The following is an 18,805-nucleotide window of genomic DNA, read 5'->3' on the forward strand; positions in this document are numbered from 1 at the left end:
AGGCAGTTGGGGTTAAATGACTTGCCCAGAGTCACACAGCTAGTGAATGTTATGTGTCTAAAGCCAGATTTGAACTCAGGTCTTCCTGACTCCAGGGCCAGTGCTCTATCCGCTGTGCCACTTAGCTGCCCCTAATAATTTCTAATATGATTTCAGAAGTTCCTCAGAAATGGGCTTATGATATTCATTGATGTAAGGTGAAATAAAAATAATATTCTGAATATAAATTAGAGATTTTTTCATTTTATTTTAGATTATAGCAAAAACTGAATTATTGCTGTCTGCTGAAGCAGCAAAAACTGCTCAAAGAGCAGATCTTCAGAATCATTTGGATACAGCTCAGAATGCATTGCAAGACAAGCAACAGGTACAAGAAGTAAAACAACCTTATATCTTAAACTGATATAGATTGAAAAGATGACTTGGCAGAGTTACATGTTATATCTACATGCATGTTGGCATCTAGTGAGGGTTCAGAGCATTTAGTCACGGTATAAAAGTATGGTAGCAACAACACTTAATGCCACCAAAGTTCTCCACTACGCCCTCATAGCTTGGAGGCTATGCCAGCAGAGTGTGAGTTTTAGGGGGGCCCATCGAGCTGGAGAGGTTTCTAGCTTGGGCCCAGTGAAAGAGTGGATATTGTCTGAAGATTAGCCTTAGCCTTGATAAGTTTGTAGAAGGTTGTTACCAGATGATGAATTTTCCTCAATCACAGCAACGTACAATGTTTATTCATGAAGGCAGCACTTTATACTCATAAAAATTATTGACCCCCATCCTCAAGCTTTTGTTTATGTAGATTTTTAGATAGATAGGTAGGTAGAGAGATGGATAGAGATATTTGCCATACGAGAAATTAAGTATCATCATGAAATAATTTTGACCTCATGGATTCCCAGGGATCCCCTGAACCACACTTTGAGAAACACTACATTAAGGGATTGAGGTATTGTGATCCATGCTGAAGAAAGCCTATGTCCTTAAAATATTAAAAGATATGTTATTCTCCTTAGCTTAATCATTGTGACTCCTAAAGTAATTTCCCCCTGAAAAGCATTTTAAAAAAAAATCAGAAAAGTGTTGAAGGTAGAACTGTCTCAGTGTATAGACCACAGGCTAGTTACCAGAAGGATTATCAGTTATACATTTTTGCAGCCACAGCGACTTTGGAAAATGAAAATATGCAGGGGTGGAGAGCTGTGATCTGGGTCAGGGACTGGGGTGGGACCTGTGGCCTCGAGGCCATATGTGGCCTTCTAGGTCCTTGGGTGTAGCCTTTTGACTGAGTCCAGGTTTTATAGAACAAATCCTTTTATTAAGAAGATTTGTTCTGTGAAGTTTGGATTCGGTCAAAGGGCTGAACTTGAGGACCTAGAAGGCTACATGTGGCCTTGAGGCTACAGATTCTCCACCCCTGATCTGGGTTGATGTCCATCTACGTCTTAAATCATGGAGCCTTGAAGTGCTGATTTTCAATTATACCAATTAGTTTTATGTAATCTATGTATGTAGATTATATAATCTTGAGACAAAAGTAGGTTAGCCTGACTGAAACACTCTTAAATTTTCTCCTTTGTAGGAGCTCAATAAAATCAGTAATCAGTTGGATGAAGTAACTGCCCAGCTACATGATAAGCAAGATCACTGTGCCCAGCTGGAAACCTTCATTAAGGAATTAAAAGAGAAGCAGCTCTCTTATGAACAGAGAGCTGAAGAATTAGAGGGCCAAGTAAAGGTTTGTAATAAAATAATAGTAAAAATTTGTAAATTTGTAAAATTTGTAAAAAAACAATTATTATAAAGCATTTTCTTACCAAAATTTTTTCTGTTATAAAATTCCTCTTAATCACCTACACATTCTAATCTACAGTTACATATGATGAAAATTGATATTATTAATGATTACCCTGAGATGTTAAAAATTCAAGAATCATCAAAGAAAGACAAGAATTTTCTGATTAGCCTGCAGTTAGCAGAGTCTTCCCACAGCCCTCCATTTAATGAGTATTGTGGAGACTGAGAGAGATCTCCAGGGAAGGGTCCTATAAACCTTTCTAACTGTCCAACATTTTTATTTGAGATTTGGATGGAATGCTTAGATTTTCAGGTGATAGTTGCGGGGGGCGGGGATAGCTACCGTGTTAGAATATAGACTGGAGGAACCAAAAGATCTTGATAGATTAAAATAATGGACCAAATATTAAATAAAACTGAGTATGGATAAATGTAAAGTCCTATAGTTGGGTTCAAAACTAAGCTGCTCAAGTATGCAAGAAGGCCAATAGCAGTGAGACAGCAGTTGATTTCAGAAAGATTTGAGTTGATTTTAAGCTTAATATGAATTGACAGTGTGTGATTTTGCAGCAAAAAAGAAAATGGCATGCTGGGCTGCCTTAAGAGGACCCCATTGTCCAGGGTGAAGGGTGGCCTAGGGGTTCTCTGCTCTGGACCAACCACGTCTTCAGAGGAGTGAATGGAAATCCATTGATTCACTTGTGTCAAGTCAGTTCTGGGTTTCATTTTTAGGAAGAACGTCACCCTAGGACTGCCTCCGGGATGGTAGGGGAGTAGAAGGTTGCATATTACCAACCTGAGGATGCTGAGAAGTCCGAGGGCTGTCATCTAGGAGAGTGGCTACACTTGTTCTGTTTGCTTCCAGAGTGCAAAGTTAGGTAGAAGTTGCAAAAAAGTTGTGTATTTAAAAAAAAAATCCTTGTCAATGAGAGCTGTCCCAAAGTAAATAGAATGGGCTTTGTCAGAAGGTTCTAAGAATCCTGTCACTCACAGTCGTCAGGTAGAGACCATTTAAGCACTTGGAGAAAAGAAATTCCTATGTGAGTTTCAAGCTTGGAGAAAAAAAAATTTCCTCTTAACCTTGAGATTCTATGCGATTGTAACCTTACTAGCAGACCATCCAGAGTCCAGTGAGGTACAGTTAATAATCCTAGGAAATATGCTAGTGCTTTTTATAGCCAATTTTTTAAGAATTAAACTCAGTTGTGTAAAATAGTTTTGAGACATTTTTTCTGAATGTTTTAAGCATAACAATACGTGAGATAATCCAAGAGCTTGAGTGCAGTTTTAAGTTATTAAACATTAATAATTGTTTTAGCTATTAAAACTGCATTAAGAATTTTGGAACTCTGTGTGTGTGCGTTGGGGTGGGTTGAGTGGGTGCGCCTGTGTGTGTATGTGCATATGTGTTGCGTGTGTGTGTGCACACATCAAAGTTATTTGTTGTATTTAGCAGGTATAGAACTGTTAAAATGTGTCTAGTTATTCAAACAATACTTTAAGTGATCGTATGTATGTTTCTTTTGCTTTATGCAGAAAGAGCAGAATTTTTTAATGAGAACATTATCTAAATAGTTTAAACAGATAAATGACTACAGTAATTAGAATAGGTGAAATAATTATGTGTGAATAATTAAACTGATGTCATTTATTTTGAAGGATAATATTTCTCTAATTATAAATCTGGAATTTCATTTTTTCTTTGTTTTGAATTTTTTGATCTCCACTAAAAAGACAGCATGATAAAGTAGAGTCAGAAAAACACCAGTTTAAGTTCTGCCTCTGACATGTCCTGGCTGTGGTGCTCAGGCTGCTTTCCAAGAATGATTGAGGATCTGCATCAGTGGAGGGATTTTTGTACATCAGGAGTTCTCCACACTGATAATATCACAGACCTACTCACTTCCACCCAAAAAACAAAAAGTGGCATGTAAATTTTTTTCTACTGTTCAGAATTCCTATTCAGAATTTTTTTTCCTATAATTTAAAGGAGTGTTTCATGGCTGTTTTTGTGGAAAAACTGGTCCAAGAAAACAAGAGTGGAATAATGTGGACTCTATGTAAGGAAATTCTTCAAGATTTCTCAATTAATTAGACTAAAGTAGCCACTAAAGTTGAACTTTTTTGTTTCATAGAAACTGGAGGCTGATATTCTTGAAGCTAAAGCAAGTAAGGAACAAATTTTACATGATCTACAAGAGCAAAGGCAGCAGAATGCCGAGTTAAATCTCCGAGCTGCAGAGCTGAGTCAACAGCTGGAAGCTGAGAGAGAAGTGTAAGCCAACATAGTTTCAAAGTGGATATTGTTTATTTTGCTATTTCCACAAAGGTTCCATATTGTTGACATGATTTCATGTTTATTAAATGTTTACATTAAATGTGTTGAATCCATGTATGGAAATGTTTGTTTGAAATGGAAATTAAAACTATCATAATCCAGTAGAGCCATTTTGTTTCTTTTGGGTAGGGCAAGAAATGGGAAGTTTTGGGTTTGGTTTTTTTTTTTTTTTTTGAGTCATCTATCTAGTTGACCAGGGTAAAGCAGTTGCCTGGATTTACTCACAAATTTGAATAAAACAGTGTGGAGTTAACAAAAGAAGGGGCTGTTTGGGACCACAGCCTCAGGGAGGGGGCACACACGTCAGCCAGTGGGGCAGCGAGTCTTCTCTTGGCAGCAGCTCAAACTGCTATGAGTAATGACTGACCTGGCATTCACAGGGGACCCTGAGGGACACCCTGGCTCTCCCTAGAAACCCTGCTTGGCACAGTCTCACAGCTCATGGTTCTGTTCCAATTGCTTTGGTTGCTGCTGCTGTATTCCTGTGGTTAAGGCCATGGATAATCTGGAGAAAATTTAAGGGGCGTGGCAAAGGAAACTCATGATCTTGACTCTTCAGGACAGCTTGGGAGGCATTCTAACTATTTTAGCAACCTATTTAGTAACCATTTTATTTTACAACTATTTTGGTTGTAGGAGCATAGTGGTCTTAAATCCTGTTACTAACTTTGAGAACCACTTTGTCATTAGAAAAATTTAATATTTTACCATTTCTAATCTTCCACATGCTCAGCTTTTCTATTTTCTTGAATCTTCATGAGAGAAGGAAAAGAAGGAGTTGTAATGATGTGATCCAGAGGATGAAAAGTTAGAAAATTTTAAGTTTTATTAGCTTTAAGCATGTTGCTTATACAGCTGTCATCATAATGAAAATATTCTTTATTAAAGTGTTGTAGAATTTGTAGTGATTATAAGGCACACTGAAAATGTAGTACACACACATACACAGACACACACACACACACACACACACACAGACGCAGACACACAAAAATCTCGGAATTTGAGAATTGCAAGGGAGCTCAGTGGCTGTCTCATCTATGAAAGAAAGAAATCCCCAATAGAACGTGGTTGATGAGGTAGAAGTCAATTCCCCTGCTGCTGTAGGCCTTGATGTGGGCTCAAAGTGATGTTAACCAAGTAGCCAAATAGGAATGATTTTATTTCTTTCCTAGAGAATTTAATAGTTTCCATTGCTGAACTAGCTCAGTCTTAATCTACCTAGTTCATGTCATTTAGTTAATGAGATGTTGAAAATGCCACACATTTATTCTTCTGTTGGCAAAAAATCTTTAAGAACTCTTTAAGTTACAGAGAGAGTATATGTGATATATTCCAGAGTTACCTCTTGGTTCTAGAACAGATTGTTGGGAAATACTCTTTCCCACCCTATTCCAGAAAGAAAAGACTTCGACTTCACTTCTGTAGGCCTGGGCTAACTCATATGCTGTGTTTCATGCTTTGCCATAAAAAGGAAAGTAGCAAAGCCCCCTGTGTTACTTAGGGGCTAGCAGAAGGAGAGATTTCCCTTCCAGGTGCACGAAAAAAACTTGATCATGGACAGAGCATTGACTGCATGTCAGGAGAACTGGATCCTAGGCTTGGATCTGTCACTAGCTTTGTGACCTGGGGTGAGTCATGTGACTTCTTTGAATCTCAGGTCCCTTCTCTATCAAGTAAGGTGTTTAGATCATTTGATCTCCTAAAGTCCCTTCCAGCTCAATTATTCTATAAAATTATATCCTTAAATTAATTTCACTTATGGACTACAAAAGAAAAAAAATTGTGGGTAATATATTCATATGCTACTAATACTGACTTTTAAAGGTTTTAAACTTTTTTCCACAAAACATTTAGCGTCTCTACTGCCCATTTGGATCTACGGAAGAAATCTGATGCCCTCGAACACGCAACACAAATGCTGTCCAAACATGAGAAGGAAAAATCCGACCTTAAGCAAGAACTTCAGAAATTACATCAAGACGCAGAGAGTCAGCGTAAGGAATTGGATGGCAAGATGCAAGCAGCAGTGACAGACTTACAACAAGTGAAGATGGAGAGAGACCGGCTGCTAAAGGAACTTTCCACAACCAAAGACAAATTAGCAAAAACCTCCGAGTCTTTGAAAGACTCAAAGAATGAATTAGAAAAGGAAAAGCAGAGTGGAAAAACAGCTTCAGCAGAATTGGTTAGTTATTCCTGTTTACTTTTCTGGGATATCATGCTTATTTTATATTTTGTGTAATCTTTTTAGGGCATTTATTCAGTAACTTATTGTATTCTTTTGCATTTCTATTTAATTTCCTTTTGAGGGCCAGTGGTACAGGGAGTGGAAGAGACTGAATTGGTTTTTTCAAAGGGTTTTTAAGAGAGGGTGATGACTGGTCGTTTTCTACATATGAGAACCACATAAGATGAAATTGATCCCCAAAAAAGGCAAGGAAAATTTAGATTGGAGGTAAATAAAACAAATTGAGACATGATTATACAATTTCATTTCGTGAAAATAGAAATTTAAGACTTGCATCGACAACCATTTTTTGCAAAAGCAGGTAGGAAGAACTTTTGGGAAAAGAACTGGATTTGGAGACAAAGACCTGGGTTTAATTCCCAGCACTGCTCCTTACTTCGCATTGTGACCTCAGGCAAATCAGCTAACCTTCCTGTCTCAATTTTCTCATTTGTAAATGTGGGGATGGACTAGATCAGAAGTGTCAAACTCTCAGCTGGAGGACACCAAAACCTCCCAGCATGACAGAACCAGACTAAAATATAATTTGGAAATGTTTAACCAACTAAGTAGAAATATATTACAAAATAGATTATGTTAATATGTGATCTCCTAAGTCAATATACTTCTGTCCATTTCCATTTCAGTTGACGTCACTGGACTAGAGGACAGCTTTAAGGTCCCTTCCAACTCTAAAATCCTTTGATCCTGAAGGCATATATATTCAGGTCCCTGTCTGAATTAAGAAACTAGATCAGATGACCTTTTGAGATGTCTTCTAGTTCCTTTTTTCTGTATTTTGGTTATTTAAAAAGAGCTCTTGTCCTGATTTCAAGAATGGACTCTGCTGCTTACCTCTGTGACCTTTGCCAAGTCCCTTCCCTTCTCTGCCTTGTTTTCCTTATTTCAGAAATGAGAGGTTTGTTCTAAATTGTCTCTGAGATCTTCAGTATTCTTTGAGTTACAGATACCAAGTAAAGTAACAAAATAAAACATGTTATTTTTAAGAAATAATCTTGGAGGTGCCATGAACTCTCTGTGGAGTCTAAGAACAGAGAAATGGCACCAACTTTTAAGCAAGCTCTTCCAGGTCTGGCCCCTTGATCTCTGCCCTCCTTCAGGGACCATCCGGCCAACCAGTACCTTCCTCTGTAAAATAGCCCTAATGGTCATCTGGCCTTGCTTTTCCTTAGCAGGGATGTTAGAATCTTAGATCGCATTTTTGCTTACAGCTGTTATATTTTCCATGGTTTTGAACTCTGAAATTACCCTCTCTTACAATAGTCTTGATTTTTTCTATTCTTTTGACACTGGTTCTCCCTACCTCATCCTGGCTGGAAGTGTAGCAGCTACCTAGAGACCCAGCCCCACTACTAATTGGCCTAGGCGCTTTGGCCCACTCTGTTTCTGACCTGGGCCAGTTCAGCTCTCCTTAGGCAGTGTGGTGGTCCCCTGCATCCCAGGCTCACTCAGTACAGACCCTCAATTAGCTTGGCCTCCTGCAGTTCAGAACTCCTTTGCCACAGTGATCCACCAGCCTCGGCTTCCTTTGCAGGCAGTATAGGTGTGTGCCAGCTCACTCTCTTACCATAGTCTCTCATTCTTCTCTCTCTTCCCCAACCTGTTTTTCATGCCATTGCAATCTCAGCTCCTCACAATTTCTCCCTTTTCTCCCAGTCCAGCAACCACTGTTTGGGTGCCACTTTCTCCTCTTCCATCTTTACCCCACACTTGAGTAAGTTCTGTTGTGTGTTGCTTTCACCCTTGACTCTCTTGCTCTTGTGCCCTACCACCATTCATATCCTGCCAGTCTTCAACTTTGGGTCACTCTCAAAATCTTTTCCTGCCCCAGAGCTACCAGAATGCTTCTGGAGGGAGTTTCTGCAACTGTGCCTGCTGGGCCCGCTATTCTGTCATCTCAGCTGGTCCTACCTGCTGCTGCATGGCAGTCCTTTTATTCTTCCCTGATTGAGTCACCATCATACTCACCACAGGAGCTATTCAAAACTTTCACCTTAAGTGCTTATCTCCCTTCTGGTCCCTCCCACCCCTGAGCTCAGAGGTCTATAGATTTGGCTGTTCCTTCTCTTCCATATTCCATGTGCAGTCATTTGCCATCTCCTCTTGATTATAGCTCCGTACCATATTTCATATTCGTCTCCTCATCACCCATGGTCACCATCTTAGTTCAAGGCTGAGTCACTATTTGCCTGTAACTGCTTCCTAAGGGGTCTCTGATCTCTCCTCACCCCAGCCTGCTGGTCTGTTGCCAAAATAACTTTCCCAAGGTACAGGCCTGATTATGGTACTCCTTTGCTCAAACAACTTCAGTGGCTTCTTTTCCCTTTAGGGTAAAATACAAACTTTATAGTCTGGCATCTACTCAGTCTGGCTCCAGCCTCCTTTCCCGGAATTCTTTCACACAGTCTGCTGCACCGAGGAGGCCATGTGTCTGTAGTGTACTGAAGGATCTCTGGAATTGTGATCTGAGAATGTGGCTTATGCCACAACTACACATAGGACCACACATGGGTCACTCCCTTTCTCTGAGCCTCAGTTTCCTTATCTATAAAATGAGGGGAGTGGTCTAGATGACCTCCAAGATCCATTCCAACTCTAAATCCTATCCCTGTTCTATATTGCAGTGAGGTAGTTAGGCAGAATGGATAGCCCACTCACCGAGGCCCTCAGGGACCCTGTAAAGTGCTTTGTAAACCTTGAAGTGCTATGTAAATGCTGCCTCTCTGTTACTAGGTTTTCCTTTTCATTGCAAGACATGTTCTTTATACCCTGTTGTGCGTGTATATGCATGTATGTTCATATGTGTATATGTACATGTACGTGTGTGTGTGTGTGTGTGTGAGATGTTCCCACCCATTGAATAGTGGGTAATTTAATGATTCCCATCATGGCCTGGTATATATCTTGAAATATTTATAGAGTACCTAAGTCTCTTTTTAAAAATGCTCCTTGGATAATATAGTTTTAATTTTACAGGAAAAGATTTGCAAGGAACTAAAACATCAAGTGCAGACTGAATGTGCCGTTAAGGAAAAGAATGAAAAGGAAAAGAAGTTAGTTGAAAAGGAGAAGGAGGTAAGATTTTCTTCTTCCTATGACAGTAAGAATTTTAAAAGGATGTAAATAAAGCCTTTACATTTTGAAATTATTTTCAGCAGAGATGCTTAGGACATAGGAGGGCTTGTTCAGTGTGAAAGATAGTGGTAACTTGTGTGTTACTGTGATAAATGTCATGTACATCAGTAACTGGGTAGAATGATTCTGGATCATTTGATAAAGCTGTTTTAACTTTTCTCCTTTCCTAGGCTGCTCAGCAGTTGAAGTTGCACCCCAGCTCTGCAAAGGAACAAGTCTCACACGTCCAAAATGATTCAAAAGAAAGGGAAAGAGAGGAGCAGCAACTTCAGGGGAAACTCAATTCACTAAAGCAACTACTCGAGCAGAGAAAGAAGCAGACTGAAGAACTTCAAGACAAAATGAAAACGACACTTTCCCAGAAGGTCTGATACTGTGTCCGTTTGCTCTTCTTGTAAAATAATGCAATGTTTAGCGTGGTAAAGTAAGCAAATTAATGATTTCCACATCAGTGAGCAGTTCATATGTGAATAAGGAATTTTTCAACATTAAAATTATAGAAAGTTTGGATATTGCTGCAAATACTTTAGTATGTAAATATATTAAGTATGATTGTGGAATCATATTCTCTATTTTAAAGCCAAGAAGTATGAATTAGCTCGCATAAATTCTTTTGTTACCTTTTATATAACTGCCACTCTTTCGCACTAGCTAGATGAGGCATTGGATTGAGTGCCAGGCCTGGAGTTGAGAAGACTAAGTTCAAATCTAGCCTCAGAAACATACTAGCTATGTGACCTTGGGCAAGTCATTTAACCACTGTTTGCCTGAGTTTTCCTCATTTGTAAAATGGGAATAATAACAGTACCTACCTAACTCTCAGGGTGGTTGTAAGGATCCAATGAGATTATAATTGTAAAGTGCTTAGCACAGTGCCTGGTGCATAGTAGGTGCTATATGTTAGCTATAATTATTATTATTATTGGTAAAGTAGCATTACTTCATACCTCCTCTTGTTCCTTTATCCATCTCACTCTTAACTGAACACATTTTTTTTTTCATAGTGAATCTTTAGTCTTTTAACTGCCCCTAATCAGTGGGTAACTTCATTGCTGCCTTCACCATCTGCTTTCTCAGCTCACACTCCTTTGTAGTTGATTATAACTAAAAAAAGTCATGAAGCCACATTGATGAAGTCTGTAACAAATTCATGTTATTTTACTTCGTCTTTATTGCTGCTCGACTAATTCTTTAATTTTTTTCTTATTGATTCCCTGTTGCATCTAAAAGTGATTGACTGCCTAAGACCTTTTCCATTCTTCCTGAGTTCCCAAACCATCTCCAACCCTCCTTACTTTTTCAGCAGATAAACTTAACTTCTTCTTTAGTGAGAAGAGTCCATCAGGTATGAGTTCCCTCCACTTCCCTCCTGTGCCCCTCAAGCCTCTTTAATTTTCTATTCTTTTCCCCTCTCTTGTCTCAGAGAAAGAGATGGCTTTCTTTTTTGCCAAAGATAATCCCTCCCCCTGTTATTTAGTCCATTGGGGACTTTGTAGTACCAGTAATCCCTGTCCCTCTCTTGTATTTTCAGAATTTCTCTCTTCACTGATCCTTTCTTTCCTCCTTCAAAACTGCTCAGGTAAAGTCTTTCTTAAAAAACGCCCAACAACTCCCCTGCTGCCCCTGCTGCCCTTTATCTGTCTCTGCTTTCTGTTACTTTCAGGCTTCCAGGAAGAGCAGTTTAAACTCTCCTCCTTCACTCCTTCGTCCCTCGTGATCTATCTTTTTCTCCTGCTCCACTGAAGTTCTTTTTTAAGGTTGTCCGATGACCTAATCACCAACTCCAGGGGCTTCTTCATAGTCCCTTGACCTGTAGTTGACTCTCTTTTTCTTTCCCTTGGTTTCTGTAGCTGCTCCACCCTCTTCTACCTCTCCAGTCTTCCCTGTCCTCTCCCATGGCTCCTCTTCTCATTCCTTTAATGTCAACATTCCCCCAGCCTCTTTTATTCTCTTCCCTGATAATCACAGTTATTCCTTCTGTGTGGATATGTCTCCAGAGTAGGCCTCTCTTCTTAGTCTTAACCAAACTTTTCATTTTCCTAACCAAACCTGCTTTTCCTCCTGACTTCTTTAGTATTACTAGTACCCTTATGTTTTCTAGGCACTTCTGCTTGAAATTTAGGAACTTCTTCATTACCTTTCCTTCCTTTGTGTCCCATAGATGATCTGTCAAGTCCTATTGAATTTACTTTCACAGTATTTCTTGCATTTGCCCCCTTCATTTCCATTACCACCACCTCAGTTCAGTCCCTTGTTACCTCACACCTGGACAATTGTTCGAGTTTTCTAGCTGATTTTCTCCCTTCAGGCTCTTCTCTCTTTCAGTTCATCCTGCACGCTCACGCCACAGTAGTCTCCCTTCTGCACAGTGCTGCCCAAGTTCTTCTCCTGTTCAAACATTGTGGTGCCTTTCCATGGCTAGTTGAATAAAGTCTAAACTCCTGTTTAGAGTCTGGCATTCAAGCCCCTCTCCATTGTGGTTCGGCTTTTCTTCATGCTACCCTCCAGCCCGAATGGGCTACTTGCTTTTGAACCCATCTGCCTCCCTATATCCACTTTTCCCTATCTCCTGTCTTCCAACCTTCATTATGCCTGGAGTGTATGCCTCTCCATGTCTGCCTTTTGAGATTTTGCTTTTCCTTCCTGGTTAAATACTGCTAACCCTACAAAGGCTTCTCTAACCACCAATCCCAGCTAGAATTGATCTTTTCCATTGTACTTCATACATCATAAAGCCTTTTTTCTTTGTTTACATTCTGTTCATCTTTCCTGGACTATATTTAAACCCTTACAGAGCAGAGATTGTTTCTTATTCGACCTTTTCTCTTGCTATAATTCTTTGCACACAGTAGTAGATATTTCATTGAATTTAATTCCATCTAAAGCAAGATTAGATAATCCTAGTGTGTTAGAAATTGAATTGAGAATTTTTAGAAAAGCATTGTTTTGAGTGGAAATGTCAAAAATTAAACCCATAAATGAAATAACATTTGGAAATGTCAGCAGTGTCAAGTTTCATGTAATTAGAAGAAATTTTTATTTTCTATTTTAAGTGTAATCATAAGGAACATTTGTTTTGTGACCTGTTTTAAGTTGATTTCTAGGCTTTTTTCCCCCTCCTTTTTATTTTTCTATATATTCTGATGTTTGTATGGACTGAGAGCCATCTTCATTGTAAAGGAGAGATTCATTTGGGATCTTTTCTTAATTGAAAAAAATGCTTTTCTCCCTGTTCTGGTGATGTAGCTATTTTTATTTGTGCATGGGTATACTTTTTTTAAGGAAGATACTGAATTAACATTACTACCACTTAGAAGCAGATACAATGTTTTATGTATTAACAATTCAGTGGCATGAGGTTAAAATATAGTTTATAGTATAAACTGTTTATAGTATAAATGTGAACAGTGACAAAAGACAGAATAGACTTATAAAAATGTTTTCATTTAAGTTTTGAAATCTTATTTTTGAATCAGTCTTTAAAAAGTCTAGCACAAATGGTTCATTAGATTTTTTTTCCCCTCTTAAAGTACTATAGCTCCACTGATTATATTCAAGAAAGACAAAATTTTTTTTTATCAGTCTTTTTTCTTGAGGTTAATAGTTTTCAGACATTTCTTTCAAAACTTTGGTTAATGGGTATAATCTTGTTATACTAGCTAGTCTAGTCCAGGATTTTTAGATTCAAGAGTGTATTTCTTACTGTTAGCTCACATTTTCATCAGTGAACTATATGATGGAATAAATAGCATGTTTATTAACCTTATTATAGACTACTCTGACTGGGGCAGGGGAATAGTCAGCCTTTGTATAAAAAAAATCGAATTAAAAATAACCTTGGGAAATTAGAAAAGAGGCTAGAAACATAGATGAGAATGACAAGTATAGAGTATAGACAAGTATAAAGTGATAGGTATACTTCAGGAACAAATAAAAGCTTTAAATACAAATATTTCAAAATAAAGGGACTAACAAGGTGATGGTAGGTCAGAAGTATGGGTCCAAATTTTTTAAATGAACAGCCTTGTAATACATAAAAACAAGTATAGAATGCAGGAACTATGAGGTAATGCTGTCTTTCTTTATGATCATCACTGGTTAGTGTCTGTTCTCTCCTGCTGGTATAATTTGGAGTCTTTATGTGGAGAACTTGGGAGTGAAGAACTGGAAAACAAGGTCAAAGAGAATTAATTCCAAAACACAATTTAACAGTAGTTTCCAAATACATGAAAATCTCTTATAGGAAGGTGATGGCCAGCTGATCTGTAACTCTTCTGAGTACCATGTAAAAAGAAGACAGGGCTAAAAAGGATAGCATGAGTGAGTCAGGTTCCATTTAAGGAATCCATGATGGTAAGTTACTGAGGAAGGTTGTGTGATAGCCTATGGTCAAGCTGTCATTTGTCTGAGATGGTTTAAGCCAGGGGCTCTTAATTCTTGGGGTCCATGAGTAGATTTCAGGAGGTCTATGAACTTAGGTGGAAAAAAAATTACATCTTTATTTTCATTAACCTTTGGTTTTCTTTGTACTTACATGTATTTTATTTTATGCATTTAAAGATATTCTGAGAAGGGACCCAAAGGCTTCACTAGACTGCAGAAAGGTTGTATCATGAGACAAAGAAGGTTAAAAACTCCTGGGCAGGGGCAGCTAGGTGGCTCAGTGGATAGAGAACCGGCCTGGGAGTCAGAAGGACCTGAATTCAAATTTGGCCTCAGACACATAACACTTGCTAACCCCATTGTCTAACCAAAAAAAAAAAAAAAAAACCCCCAAAAAACCCCCAAAAAACTCCTGGGTAAAGCATAGTCCAATTGAATGTATTTCCTAAAGAAAAAAAAATATGTGTTAAAAAAATTTTTTTTAATCCAGAATAACATTTTCTATCCTTGCGCCCACAAGATTATTCCAAATTAGCTCTAGTTTCTGCTCTGTAGCCAAGATAATTTTATTGGTCTTTCATAGGAGACTAGTCTCTACATTGTAATCATAAATCGACTTCTTAGACCACCCAGAATCATAGCTGGTCAGTAATCTGTAGAGATGATAAAATTCAGGTCCAGAGAGGGTAGAGCAACTTGCCTAGGGCACAGGAGTAAGTTTAAAAGGGATGTTTTAAATTTGAGTCCTTTGACTTCCCAGACAGTCCTCTTTTAAATTCTTTAGAACATAAAACAGTTAATTGTTGAACTAGATTTTTTATTTTGCTTTATTTTTTAATATTTTTGTTCATCACTTAAAAATTAAGTAGGAAAATAGCTTTTTTTGTAGTTCCCTTTTCATCAGTGTGATAAAATTATAGTCCGAACTTAAATTTTTTTTTGAAAGAAATGGAATTTTAGAGCACAAAGCTACATATAATCTGGTGTTTTCTCATATCATTCTCAATGGAACAGGGTACAAATGAATCCCGAAATAAATCCAACTTTTTGTTCTACAGTTTTGTTGCTATTTTTCCGATTTGTAATTTTTAAGCCACTTTTTATGTATTTCAGACAGAGCTTGAGAATAAACTACAGCAGCAGATAATGCTCTCATCCCAGGACCTCACAGCAGAGAGAGACAAGCTATCAGCGTTACAGCACACGTACGAAAAGAGTCAGGAAGACCTCAAACAGCTTCAGTCTGACTTCTACGGGAAAGAGTCTGAGCTGCTAGCAACAAGACAGGATCTCAAGGTACGGCAAGCTCTGTGAGGTGAACTCAATAGGCATTTGTTCAGTAAACAAGCATTTATTTATGAAGTGCCTGTGCCAGGCACTGAGAGTAAGCACCAGCATTCCCTGCCGTCAAGGAGCTTATGTAATGTGGTTGTGTATAGTGAAACACAAAATAGATACAGTGCTGATATAAAATGTATATGTACATAGATGTGTGTGTGTGTGTGTGTGTGTGTTTAGGAGGAGGGAGGACTAACAGTGGGGGAGATCAGGAAGGGCTTCCTGTAGGAAGTGGCACTTGAACTGAGCTTTAAAAGAAACTAGAGATTCCAGAAAGGAGACTTGAAGAGGGAGCACATTTTGGACATGTACAAAGGCCCAGAGTTGGAATGGCCTTAAAAATCAGTCTAGCTTCTTTATTTTACATCTCTTGAACCTGATGCCTAGGGAGGTTCAGTGACTTGTCCAAGGTCACACAGGTAGTGAGGCTCAGGATCTGAACCTAGGTCCTGCTAGGTTTCTGCTATAATATTTACTTTGCCAAGAATAATCTGTGAGCTATCCTTCTATTTAGCAGCAGCTTTTATCTTCTGATTTTGTTTATGTTGTAAATGTCAAGATTGCTGTGATTCAGTTCTTTGAGTAACACATTTGCCTGCTGATCCCTGGATAATCCCTGACATTGATAGTACTGATAACTAAAGTAATGTTTGTAGCTAACCTAAAAAATGTGATTCTTAGCACCCTTGGCTCCCCTTTCCTCCATTTAGCCACCATCCATGCACACTTGGAAGGGGCTACACAGTGCTGAGGGCCATTTTGTATTTGTTTTCTTTTGTGTCATGGTTTGCCATGGCCAAATAATTCATCACTGAGTGGCAGCCTGTGAGTGGTAAACTTCTCTAACCCTGGCTGTGAATGCCCTTGGACATATGTTGCCAGGACCATATTCAAATCATTGCCAGTTTGGAAGAACCTACTTGAGCTCATGTTTTGTTGGCATAGCTTTGAAAAGCATGATGAGGCACTGGAGAAGGGTTTTGTGAGTTACTTCATAAAATACCTATACAAGTTATATTGGACTAAAACAGTAATAACAGACCAGAAATGCTGTAGTTTGAAAAAAGATCAGGGATGGAACTTACTGATGCAGATGCTTTATCTGATAAGGAGCACTGTATGTATATAGGATGCCAGGCAGGAAAAATAAACCTTGACTAAAGTCCTTTCTTTATGCCTTATTGTGGCATAAGGGGGACTCTGATTTCTGGAAGCCTTTGGCAGGTTCTACCAACCTAGGAGTGTTTCAGGTATGGGTCAGTGATGGCCTGCGTGTCTCATCTTAGGGTCCACCTAGCTCAGTGGAGAAAGGCTCACCCCTGGGTTACTTAAACACCATTTTCACAAAGTCTAAAGGGCTTGTCTTCTTTGTTGATGGAGGGTGACCGCCTTAACGAAATTATGAATCCTTTACAGATATCAAATTTGATCCTCACAACAACCCCAGGAAATAGGCACTATTATTATACCTATTTTACAGATGAGGAAACTGAGATAAACAGGTTAAGTGACTTGCCCAGGATTTGCACAAGAAGTAGGTGTGGGAGGCTGGATTTGAACTTGGGTCTTTCTGACTCCAGGCTTGGCACTCTATCTATCCACTGTGATACCTAGCTGTCATTTTGCATGACCTAAGTTGGTCATTCTACAGAATCTTTAGAACTCTGTAATTTGACAGCATTTCAGAAGGTATTACTTTTAGACACTTGTCACAGGACAAGGAGATTCTCATTATGACTGTATATTTAGGATGGGTATCCTATGATTTAAGTCCAGATGTCTGAGCTCTAAAGTTCTTTGTGAGAATTCAAATGGCTTTTTATAAATGGTTTGTTAATTGTTAAAATATCCTTGTCAAACTGGGGGTGATGCATCTCATTGGAATTACTTCTTTGGTGACAAAGTCATGGGCACAACTGAAACTAAGACTTTATCTCTTAATGTATTGCTATGATAACAACTAGAACTATCTGTGTGAATGCATTATGTAAGCTAATAGAAATAACTATCATTTCTGTAGTTCTTTAAGGTTTGCAAAGTGCCCTGCACATATTGTCTCATTTATTCCCCCCCCAGCAACCCTTTGAGATAAGTGCTATTATCATCCCTGTTGTACAAATGAGGAAACTGAGGCCGAAAGAGATGAAATGACTTGCCTAGGGATCATTCAGCTAGTGGAGGCAGCTGGGTGGCTCAGTGGACAGAGTGCTGGGCCTAGAGTCAGGAAGACCTGAATTCAGATCCTAATTTTGACACATTTTGGCTATATGAACTTAAACAAGTCACTTGGTGACACCATAGTGCATAGAGCATTGGGGCCTGGAGTCAAGAAGACCTGAGTTCGAATCTAGCCTGAGACATTTACTAGCTGTGTACATCTGGGCAAGTCACTTCTGTTTGCCTTAATCCACTGGAGAAGGAAATGGCAAGCCACTCCAATATCTTTGCCAAGAAAGCCCCATGGACACTACGGGCTGTGGGGTCATAAAGAGTCAGACACAACTGAACAACACCATTCAGCTAGTAAGATCCTGATTCAAGTCTGGCTCCCAGTTCAGCCCACTGTCCACTGTTTTACATGTGAATGACATTTATAAAAAACAATTTAGGTTGTAAAATGACTGGAATGCTTTTTGAGAAAGTATAAGGTAGATAATTTCTACATTTTTTTTTTTGCATGTTTTTGTCAAAGAAAAAAAATTGGTGTAGTAGGACATTAGGATGGAGCCTGATGAGAAATAAGCCAGCCAAAGTAAGATTATGCCGTTGCACAGAAAGTCACCCATGGCCATCATGGTTTCTTTCTGTTTCAGTGAAATGAGCAGATCTCACAATCTTCTTTGTTGGTTGGATTGATTGGACCCACATGATCTCCAGTAGGAATAGGAAGGGTGAGAATTAAACTGTGCTTTTAGCACCACCTGCTGGGATATTGATGAAGTATCATTTTTACTTGACTGGCTATTAAATGGAATGTCTATTCGATTCTGTCTTTTTTAAGTAAAAATAGAAAGGAGATTTAACCATAAACACTTTGTTTTGGATTATTTATGTGATCAAGTTCAAAGAAAGGTAGCTGTTGGAGTTTAAAATAAACTCTGAGAATCTGAGTACCATCCCTGTTCAGTCTTCTACCATCTGACATTAAACAGGGTTACTTTTCTAAAAGGAGGGGAAAAAACCCTCTCACAAAGGTTTACTTAAAATATTGTGTTAACGTGTGTAATCTATATTGAATTGCTTGCCTTCTCAATGAGGGGAAGTAGGGAGAGAGTAAGGGAGAGAGTTTTGGAGCTCAAAGTTTTAAAAAGAAATGTTAAAAATTGTTTTTACAATTAACTGGGGAAAAATAAAATACTAAATAAATAATAGAATAAAATATTGCATTAAAATACATTTTATCTTTCTGTAAAAATGAATAATTTGATGAGGATGATTTTTTTTGAGGGAAGTTACTGGAAGAAAACAGACCAAACAAGTAATTTTTAAATGATCACAGTAAATCTCAGATTTAACCCAGAGGTCATATGGATTTGCATCAGTTCTCCTATCTTGCTGTATTT

At 38.5% G+C, this 18,805-nt stretch overlaps 1 protein-coding gene across 1 annotated transcript in view; it reads left to right on the forward strand.

Annotated features, from left to right (window-relative positions):
* The window catches only part of EEA1 (early endosome antigen 1), a 112,785-nt gene that overhangs the window by 81,664 nt on the left and 12,316 nt on the right, over nt 1-18,805 (forward strand). The window contains exons 16-22 of the mRNA XM_027842456.1: nt 254-367; nt 1,583-1,738; nt 3,933-4,072; nt 5,993-6,323; nt 9,363-9,461; nt 9,692-9,886; nt 15,018-15,200. Of these exons, the coding sequence (XP_027698257.1) occupies nt 254-367; nt 1,583-1,738; nt 3,933-4,072; nt 5,993-6,323; nt 9,363-9,461; nt 9,692-9,886; nt 15,018-15,200 (1,218 nt within the window). The remainder of the gene's footprint in view (nt 1-253; nt 368-1,582; nt 1,739-3,932; nt 4,073-5,992; nt 6,324-9,362; nt 9,462-9,691; nt 9,887-15,017; nt 15,201-18,805) is intronic.

This window comes from Vombatus ursinus, unplaced genomic scaffold (genome assembly GCF_900497805.2).
Source record: "Vombatus ursinus unplaced genomic scaffold, bare-nosed wombat genome assembly UNPS02014874.1, whole genome shotgun sequence".
NCBI lineage: Eukaryota > Metazoa > Chordata > Mammalia > Diprotodontia > Vombatidae > Vombatus > Vombatus ursinus.